We start from the raw sequence: 10692 nt of genomic DNA, 5'->3' as shown, positions 1-10692 counted from the left end.
GTGTGCAGGTGGCTTTGCCTTCGTGTACGAGGCCCAGGATATTGGAAACAGCAAAGATTATGCCCTGAAGGTACGAGTAGGTGTTGAACAGGAAACATGTTTAACTTGATGAACTGTGTGTGACCCATGTTCTTGCAGTGTGACCAAACTGTGGTTTCCTGTAAAATCCTTAATGGGTCAGAAGTACACAGGGGCTTTTACAGAGATTTTGCCAGATATAATCATGATGAACAAACTGTGCATGTGTGTGTTTGTTTCCAGAGGCTTCTATCTAATGAGGAAGAGAAGAACAAGAGCATAATCCAGGAAGTCTGCTTTATGGTGATCTTTCAATCTCGTCCATAAATGTGAAACTCTACGTGAAAGTCCTTATGTTGTTCTCACACCAAATTCCAGTTTGGTATTCTAAAGCTGTTTGTTGGTCCATTTCTGTAGAAAAATCTGCATGGCTTTATTTAGTATTCTGTACTCGGACGTGTGTGAGGTGGGTGTACTCTGTAGAACTTTATTTAGTATTCTGTACTCAGACGTGTGTGGGGTGGGTGTACTCTGCAGAAAAAGCTATCTGGTCATCCCAACATCGTCCAGTTCTGCTCTGCTGCTTCCATAAGTAAAGAGGAGTCAGACACAGGCCAGGCTGAGTTCCTCATCCTCACTGAGCTATGTAAAGGTATGTACGAACATGCGCACACACACGCAAATGTGCAGGGGCCAGGCCCACCCACACATGCTGTTTCAAGGAACACATTCTGAGAGTGAACAAATACAAACACACACACACACACACACACACCTGTAGCTGACACAGTGGCCTTGGTGTGGGTTTTATGAAGTCCGTGTGAGACTGACTTTCTGGTTCCTGTACAAGACAGATGAAAACACTTGTTGCTGACTTCCCACACTTCACATTCTTCCTGTTGCTTTATTTTATGTCCTGTGTTGCACTGACCCCTGCCTTACACTTCCTGCAGGTCAGCTGGTGGACTTTGTGAAGAAGGTGGAGCAGAAGGGACCCATGTCATGTGACACCATACTGAAGATCTTCTACCAATCATGTCGTGCTGTGCAGCACATGCACAAACAGAAACCACCAGTCATACACCGGGATTTGAAGGTGAGACTGGAACAGATACATGAGCCTTGACATGAACTGAAACACAGCCTTGTTTTTGTTTCAAATTAAAATCGGCAACTGAAAGGCAGCTGCAACTGGGAAATGGTATGAAGAGCTTCGTGTCTGCATCACTAGTGCTGGAAATAAGGAATATTCACTTTTGAAAGTTGTTAAGTTTGCACTGTTTGCTTCTTTCCTCAGAGCTATGTGGTGTTTGGATATTAGAAAGTAGCTATATAAGTATAAATTTAATAATAATAGGTATTGGCATTCTCATTCCTCCGTTACTTGCATCTCTTAACTCTCACAGTCTGCTCTGCACTCAGGGGTTTAATAGGGTGTTGACGTGGGTGTTTAATTAGAGCAGGGAAAGACAAAACTGACCCCAGATCAGCGCTCTTGAGAAGTGTTTGTGAGCACTGGCCTCCACCCAGAGCCAGCAGGTTTGCAGTGGTTTGTTATTTACTTGATTTGTTTCTGACAGATTGAGAATCTCCTGATCAGCCAGCAGGGGGTGATAAAGCTGTGTGACTTTGGCAGCGCTACCACTGTGGCCCACTACCCTGACTACAACTGGACAGCACACAAAAGAGCCATGGTGGAGGATGAGGTAACACACAGACACACACACACACACACACACACACACAGACACACAGAGGGGTGGGGTTGGGGCGATTGTATAGGTATGGATAGTGTTCGTGTTTATCTCGGTTTGTCTGTTTGTCAGTTGATTGTGTCAACCACTCTTAATTTTCACCCCATCATTTTATATATGCTACATTACTTTACTGTCCTGGTTCACAAACTATCGGGGTGAATGCGATTGATCAGAAACTAAACATATTTCTTTCATCGCAGTATTGCAATAATTGGAGTTCCTGACTATGCTTGAGTTCTGCAGCACCTGTTATTACCCAGCTACAGAGTACAAACAGGCAGGAAGAAGAGGCTGATGGATATTTCACTGGCTCGTTTGGCTGCTAAATTAGATTAGTGATGATTATATCATGTAATGTCCAGAGAGTGCTGTTTCCTGCTTCCTGTCTGATTGATCAAATCACACCAGCTGTTTGGCGCCGAACTCTCTAAAAAATAAATAAATAAATAAATAAATAAATAAAATAAAAATGCTGTCTAGTCAACAGTTACCATGACAACGCACAGTCCTCTCTGGCATACTTGGCAGATACGAGTGTTTGTCCTGAAACACAGTTAACTCTCACCTGCCTTTTCAGAGAGGCAGCATGTGGTAGTGAGATGAATTTAGTGTGGTCATGGGTCACTACTGCTCATAGTGGTTTAGAGTGAGATGAGTTTAGTGTGGTGATGATTCATCTGTCATTTGGGCTGTATTTTACTCTGCTAAAACCATGCCCTGTGTTCCTTCAAACCAGCTGCATATCAAGCTTTTGTTACTTTGTCAGTGTAAGATTATTAAAAATTTACTGAGGGCTCGAGGCTGGAAACTCAGGGAGTGTGTGTACGTGTACACATGCATGTGTGTCTGTCCCTTTGCAGATTACCAGAAACACAACACCAGCTTACAGGACTCCAGAGATGATCGACCTCTATTCCAACTTCCCCATCAATGAGAAACAGGATATATGGGTGAGGTGTGTGTGTGTGTGTGTGTGTGTGTGTGTGTGTGTGTGTGTGTGTGTGTGTGTGTGTGTGTGTGTGTGTGTGTGTGTGTGTGTGTGTGTGTGTGTGTGTGTGTGTACGCATTTATCACTCTCTGTCTGCCCTGGGCTGTGTGTTTATACTTGTCTCTCTGCTCCACAGGCTCTGGGCTGTATCCTGTACCTGTTATGTTTCAAGCTGCACCCATTTGAGGAGGGAGCCAAGCTGCAGATCGTTAATGGAAAATACAACATCCCTCAGAACGACAGCCGCTACACTGTCTTCCACGAGCTCATCTGTTAGTACCTCACTGCACCTCTGTGCCTGCACCTGATTTCCCCTGTTGGTCTGTACCTAACTACACCTGTCAGTCTGTACCTTACTACACCATCTCTGTACCTCACTGCACAGTCTGTGTGTACCTCACCATACCTGTCTTGTGTCCATAATTATATCTAGCTGTCTGAGATTTCTGTTTGCTGTCTGTGTCCTGAAACTGCCAATAGGTTTCAGCTGTGTTCTGCAAACTGTGATGTTGACGATTTTAATTCAGCCTAATTGTGTGCCTGTCTCTGCGGGCGTTTGTGCGTGTGTGTGCATTTGTCAGGTTCCATGTTGAAGGTGAACCCTGAGGAGCGCCTGTCCATCACAGAATTGGTCAACCAGCTGCAAGAGATTGCAGCAGCCAGAAATGTCAACCCCAAATCTCCAATCACCGAGGTAACGCACCACCAGTGCCCTGTTACAATATTAATACGTTTCGATTTATGCAAAAATGATGTTGTAAAATTACTTTTATGCAAAAATTCTAATATAAATAATGAAGACATGACGCTTAGGATGCATCACTCTCAAAGAGATACTGGTTTGTTTTGAACTGGCACGTGTCATTCAGACTTCTCAGTAATTGGCTTTTACATTGAAAAGGTGGGGTCAGGGGTGGAGCAGGTTCCCAGAGGGAAAGTGGATTGGATGAGAGGCTCATGCTGAATGCATCTTTTTTCGTGGCACTCTTGAAAACAAACCCTTCATTGAGATGTACACACACAGACTTACTCACTGATGATACCTCTCTGAAGAGCCTTTCAGACAGTCCCTGTCCTCTCCCTCTCCGCACTCTCTCTCTCTCTATCCATCCACCACCCTCCGTTCCTTAGACAAAGGCATGTTTTCATCTCTCATACTCAGCTTTTCCCCTCCCTCTTATACTCTCACGTAACACTTAATGAGGTCACATTATGCAAATGACAAATGAAAAGAGAGGTGGATAGAGTTGGAAAATGGTGAGCAAGAGAATGAAGGATGAACCTGACAGAGGGAAAGGGAAGTGTTTAGAAGGGCAGAGAGACCAAGTGGTAGAGAGACTGAACAACCCAGTGCCTCTTGCAGCAAACTGTTAGAATATGTGTGCCCAATTAATGAGATTTTGCAACATCTTAATTTCTGAAGAGTCATGGAGTTGCATTCTGTTTATGTAATGATGAGTGGGTGGAGCTGGTGTAGTAGGTCAGAATCACATTAATGGACAATGTGGCTTATATTTCTTATAGTGGAGGTTGCTGCATGTTTGTGTGTTATATACACACGGGGGGCTGGGGGAGTTTACACACACACACACACACTCGGGTGGGGCTGGACGACGTTTTGGTCTTGTGAGTGTTTTGCTCCTCCTCTCTGTCTCCTCTCTCCTGCACTCTAGACATCAACAACTGTTCTTTGTGTCGTGTTGGGACACACACAGACGCATACACTTCTCTGGCAGGTCGATTGGCGTGTTTGCCATGTGGGCCGTACAGTTGCTCTGACTGCAGCTAACGGGTTGTGGGGTATCTGTACACGGGGTATCTAAGCCCGGGGTAACTGGGTCCTGATGAGTGTGCTGAGGGCGTATCACTGTTTCAAACCTGCGTTTGATGGCTATGAATCTCTGCAGCTGCTGGAACAGAACGGAGGGTTTGGCAGCACCACCACACAACTCCCCCTGCAGGCCAACAACATACACAATGCAGGTGAGCACCAACTGTGTGTCTGTGGGCTAACTGACTGTGTGATGTTTTCCTTTGTTCTGACAGTCTGTTAGTGTTGAAGGAGCATGTGGTCAGTGAGAAATCTGTTGATGGAACCAAAAGCTTGTTTATCAAAAACGTATTTGGTTCTAGACTGAAACGCTGTGTTCAAAGTCCCCATTGAGGGTGTGCTCTAGTCCTGGACTGCATGGTCTAGTCCTGGACAGGGACCGTTTTGTATTTAGAAAGCTGATCCAGCTCCTCAGTGGGGTTTAATTTTCGAGCACCACATCTCCCACTGCAGAAGTACGCCCTGTCTTACACTTGCAGAAATATCTCACAGATGAGAATCCAGAGTTTAATGCTCTCTCTGCTCTTTTTGCTTATTGTAGGGTTGGACAGGGAACAGTGATCTTAAATTAGCTATTAAGCTGCCTGTCCTTTAAAACATTATGAAATAATGACAATTATTCCAATGACACATCTCGCTTTTAAGCCCAAGCTATATTAGTTTCAGTTGTTACCACATATTGTTCGGCGTATATTACAATGTCTGTCGTAACCCCATATTGTTCAGTCTGAGTGTCTCTATTGTAACCACATATCTTTGGTTTCTCCTAAGAGGACTGACTTTGTCCAGCATCTGTTTAAATACACAAATGTGTAGTTTACCCATGAACCTGGTGTAATTATTTTTTTTGTGTTGCGTAGGTATATATAATGCTGACTGTGATCAGGGTGTTGGTGGGGGCTTCCTGGACATTCTTAAAGGTGGAACTGAACGCTTTCTCACCAACATCAAGGACACTTCCTCTAAAGTCATCCAGTCTGTGGCCAGGTGAGAGACACACACAAACACAAATGTGCCTTAGTGGCTTTTTTGCTATAGCTGTAGCCTCTCTTATGGCGTTTAGTGTTCATTTTTATTTGTTTACTGATTTTATTTGTTTAACAACCCATCAAGGTGCTCCTCCAGAGTAGACAGCAATGGACAGTGTTGAGTTTATATAATTGCTATAGTGTACTTGGAATACACCATATCTTTAAAGTAACTGATATATCCATCATTGCATTGTCTGAGCCCTATTGTAATTTGCTTTGGTACGTGGAGCTGGTTAAAGCCAGATGGAGCCAGTGTCAACATCATCTGCTCTAATCTTTGTCAGTCTGAATCTATAGGCCGTTTCTCCACCACCTGTCCCTCAAGGCCCGTGTGTGCATCTTTTACCTGATTTTTCGTGCAGTGTTGGTCACTTTTTGCCTTTTCCTACAATGCTTGTGCAGCGCATCTTTTTAGTTGTGCCTCAACCATTCAGTCTGGTTCTGTGGTTCTAGAACCCTGGAATCACACGAGGTCCTCAGCTACCCATTCTGCCACTGTAGTTGTCATTTATTCCCGTCATACCCTGTCGCTCTAGTTATCGTTGATTCCTTCATACCCTGTCGCTCTAGTTATCGTTGATTCCTTCATACCCTGTCGCTCTAGTTATCGTTGATTCCTTCATACCCTGTCGCTCTAGTTATCGTTGATTCCTTCATACCCTGTCGCTCTAGTTATCGTTGATTCCTTCATACCCTGTCGCTCTAGTTATCGTTGATTCCTTCAAACCCTGTCGCTCTAGTTATCGTTGATTCCTTCAAACCCTGTCGCTCTAGTTGATTGTTCCCTTTCATACCCTGTCGCTGTAATGTCACTATTCCCTTCACTGTAGTTCTGATTGTTCCCTTCATATCATGTTGCTGTAGTTATCATTGTTCCCCTTCATATCCTGTTTCTGTCTACCAGTGTATTATTTTTTTTTTTTATATATATTTCATTCTTCTTGATGTCATTGTCTTTTATTTATCATTTATTTGTTGGTTTTGTTCCTGAATCTCGTGTTGTGATCGTGTCCGCCCAACTCTTGCAGCCCCAGGTAACTATTGGCCATTGCTGTGTTTGCACAAGTGTATGTGTGAGCGCGTGCGGTCCCGTAGTGTTGTCAAACGTGTGTGTGTGTGTGTGTGTGTGCAGGCAGTCTGTCACACTCAGCATCCTAGCTTTGTAGTGTTGTCAGTTAACAGTCTGCTCCCGTTTTTCCCACCACAGACTCTTAATTCTGCTCTGATAATTTTTAGAAGTAATTTTGTTTTTTTGTGTGTGTGTGTGTGTGATATTTTATTTTCGAGCTTGCTTGCCTTGCTTGCTCGTCCTGGTTGGTCTGCCTGTGTGCGTGATCGTGGGTGCGTGCATGTACTACACTGGGCAGTCTGGAGATGTCAACTGGGAACACTGTGGTGGGTGCCCTGCAGGGAACTGAAACCTGAATGTGGAGTGCGCGTGCACACACACACATGACAGCCTCCAGTTTAATGAGGCATTTTTGAATTTGTGTGTTTCCAGCTATGCTAAAGGGGACCTGGACCTGTCCTACATCACCTCCAGAATAGCAGGTAGGAGTTTATATATACACACAAGCTGAAGGTTTCTGCTTGTGTTTGTCACTTGGCCTCCAATAATTGGAGGTCTTCATACGTCTGTTCCAACACACATTGTTTGCGGGCATTTGCCCAATGAGGAATTTCTGGGCGTGTTTTTGTGCGTGCACGTTTGTGTCCAGTCATGTCGTTTCCAGCGGAGGGGGTGGAGTCTGCTATTAAGAACAACATAGAGGAGGTGCGTCTGTTCCTGGACTCTCGCCACGCGGGACACTATGCCGTCTACAACCTGTCCAAACGCTCCTACCGACCCGCCCGCTTCCATCACCGGGTGAGAGATGGCCCCACCCACAGCCCTGCACACTGTAGTTAGAGGGCATCAGGCCAGGGAGAGACCTGCTGTTTTCTTAGCTGTGTTTATATTGCTGCACTGAAATGAGAGGTGACTTGTGTGTGCACGCGTGTGTGCACGCATGTGTGTGTGTGTGTGTGTGTGTGTATGTATGTGTGTATGTGTGTGTGTGTGTATGTGTGTGTGTGTGTGTGTGTGTGTGTATGTGTGTGTATGTGTGTGTATGTGTGTGTATGTGTGTGTATGTGTGTGTATGTGTGTGTATGTGTGTGTATGTGTGTGTGTGTGTGTGTGTGTGTGTGTGTGTGTGTGTGTGTGTGTGTGTGTGTGTGTGTGTGTGTGTGTGTGTGTGTGTGTGTGTGTGTGTGTGTGTGTATGTGTGTGTATGTGTGTGTATGTGTGTGTGTGTGTGTGTGTGTGTGTGTGTGTATAGGTATCAGAGTGTGGGTGGCAGGTGAGACGTGGTCCCACTCTGACTAACCTGTATGGCATATGTAAGAGCATGCACCAGTGGCTCAAACAGGACCAGAGAAATGTATGCATCGTACACTGCCTAGTGAGTACACACATCAGCCCTCTCTGATGCCCTACTGCCCGAACACACACACACACACATCCACACACCCCCAACTACTGAATACATGTGCACGTGCACACACGCACATGCATGTACACATACTTGCAACACATGCCTACTCTGTATTGTACGAGGGTTTCTAATTGTTATTACTGCTGCAGTAAACACACTGACTGTTCATATGAAACCAGTTCAGTGTACTGATCTAAACCTTAGTAGGATGTTAACCCTGCCAGTTACTGTAGGCACCCAATCACCTGGGCGTGATCAGAAACACAACTTCATACTTTCCAATAAATGGTGGTTTATTTCTGCACACGTGCACACACACATGCCCAAATTTTCACAAATTCTTTCTTACTTAATGTGTGGAGTTCAAAGCGGAAATTTTAGAATACAATTATGTAAATTCCTATTATCAATTATTACGGTCAATAATTAAGGTCAACAATTACTAGTAGTAATCACTAGTTCTAAATTGGTGTTACATTATAATTATAGACTAATTATAAACAAGTAAAAAATGGTAAATATTACTAATAATTACCAATTAATAATTAATTGGTTACACTTTAACGCAGTACAGGTCGATAGTTAGTCTGGTCAACAATTAGTAGCCGACACTTAACACAGTTCAAGTAAACTACAGGAATTACTGTAATCACAAACAGCTGACTACATTTCAGGCTCACAGAATTGTGGCAACATATTAGCAACCTTCTATTGATTCCTCCCTAATTACTGTGAACTACTGTGCATGATTTATATCCAAAGTGATATTAAATCTACACATTTACATAAGTTAGTAAGTCATTTTATTTCCAGTGGGATATGTGCTTATTAGAAAGATTTAATACCTGAAACGATATGATCGTCATGGGTTTAATAACACACACACACACATTATTTATATATATATATATATATATATATAAATGTGTGTGTATGTGTGTGTGCGTGCATGCGCATAGGGGTGGTGCGTGAATGTGTCTTAAAAAAGAAGGGTCAACACTGTAAATATAAAGTCTGGTTAAATTGGATGTATTTGTCAATAAAAAGTTAAAAAACCTTAGCAAATGCTTATAATTGTACTTCACTCTATCATATAAACATCTGACAAAAGGATCTTAAAAAACATCTGAAGCGAACCAAAATTTGTGTCAGTCTTAAAACCTTTGGCCACGACTGTATACACACACACACACACACACACACACACACACACACACACAGATAGCCTTGAGTGCATGTGCAAACACACTGAGTTTGTCGGACTGAAAACGGGTGATGCTAACGGATTATAAAAATATAAAATACCTGTGTGGGTGTCCCTCTTTCTCTCTCTCTCTCTCTCTCTCTCTCTCTCTCTTTAGGATGGGAGGGCTGCTTCTGCAGTAGTTGTGTGCTCTTTTCTGTGTTTCTGTCGTCTTTTCTCTACGGCTGAAGCTGCAGTTTATATGTTCAGCATGAAACGCTGCCCTCCAGGGATCGCTCCCTCACACAAGAGGTATAACAAACACACACACACACACACACACACACTCACTCACTCACTCCCACTCCCTTTTCACCAGATAAATCATACATTTTAATCTTTAGTCATTTCAAGATCGTGCTCTCGCTCTCAAATACACAATTAAAGATAAAATCCAAAAAGCCAAAGCTGGAAAATGTAAGTTGGATCAAAAGATCTGATAGTATAACAAACAAGTCAATGAATTGAACAGAACAATATATAATTGTAAGTTTAAAATTGAAGGTACCCTAGAATGCCTTTGCTAGATATTTTTTAATTGTTCTGTTATCTGTATAGAAGGCACATAACGTAGCGTGAAAAATGCCCATATATGCGGTTTGCATGTCCATTTACAACTTTAAGATTATTTAGTTACTTTTTTGTGGCTTCATGAATAATTTATGAGCTCTGGTCTGATTGGCTGGTGTATGGTGTGACAGAATCAACAGGTCAAACTAAGTCGCTAGCTAGCTAACGTCGAAGGATATTTGCATCGGAGAATATTTCAGTTCTTAAACAAAATTGGATATCCCTAAGCAATAAAGATCGTTAGAATCATTTACCCAACAAAGGGATTGACAAAGTTGCATCTTATATTGCAAATTTGACAATACAGGCTAAAACGATCTTATCCCAGCTATCTAACGACGCTTTCTTTTACATTTCAACAGCACCACAGTGTAAATGAAGCCTTACAGGTGAACCATGGAGTTTAGGAGTCAACCGTTCTTGTTTGAGCCTGTATCAGAGAGACTTCAGTTCTCACACAAAACTGACTTTAACAGATTGTCATTTGACAAGACATTGCCACTAAAGTTGAAATAATTGACTGACAAGCTCCAGTTAGCTAGAAGACACGGGTTAGCTACTTAGCATTAGAGTGGATATATCTAAGCAGCTGAACTAGCCTCTGACTTAAGTCTTGTTGATTAATCACACGTTAAAACGTTTACCTGGCAAAGAGATTGATTTAAATGCTTTTTTTTTTTTTTTTTTTTTTTTTTTTGAATGAGACACACACACACACACACACAAACTCTGTAAATAAGATTTGTTACACTAGTTACAGTAGTTGGCTAGCTGGCC

The 10692-nt window shown here is 42.8% G+C and overlaps 1 protein-coding gene across 4 annotated transcripts in view; it reads left to right on the top strand.

Moving 5' to 3' along the window:
- The window catches only part of gak (cyclin G associated kinase), a 31664-nt gene that overhangs the window by 4339 nt on the left and 16633 nt on the right, over positions 1-10692 (top strand). For 3 of the 4 annotated variants that reach the window (XM_081705155.1, XM_081705123.1, XM_035526144.2), the window contains exons 2-15: positions 9-70; positions 262-321; positions 556-670; positions 972-1114; positions 1599-1724; positions 2636-2725; positions 2900-3035; positions 3345-3457; positions 4671-4746; positions 5455-5581; positions 7127-7176; positions 7344-7492; positions 7947-8069; positions 9464-9597. In XM_081705155.1, the coding sequence (XP_081561281.1) occupies positions 9-70; positions 262-321; positions 556-670; positions 972-1114; positions 1599-1724; positions 2636-2725; positions 2900-3035; positions 3345-3457; positions 4671-4746; positions 5455-5581; positions 7127-7176; positions 7344-7492; positions 7947-8069; positions 9464-9597 (1504 nt within the window). Of the gene's footprint in view, positions 1-8; positions 71-261; positions 322-555; positions 671-971; positions 1115-1598; positions 1725-2635; positions 2731-2899; positions 3036-3344; positions 3458-4670; positions 4747-5454; positions 5582-7126; positions 7177-7343; positions 7493-7946; positions 8070-9463; positions 9598-10692 lie in introns of those variants that run through there. The other variant, XM_081705191.1, reaches the window with a different exon arrangement.

Source organism: Electrophorus electricus, chromosome 1 (assembly GCF_041902795.1).
Source record: "Electrophorus electricus isolate QZ-2024a chromosome 1, ASM4190279v1, whole genome shotgun sequence".
Taxonomy (NCBI): Eukaryota; Metazoa; Chordata; class Actinopteri; order Gymnotiformes; family Gymnotidae; genus Electrophorus; species Electrophorus electricus.
This window is presented reverse-complemented; position numbering and strand designations above follow the sequence as displayed.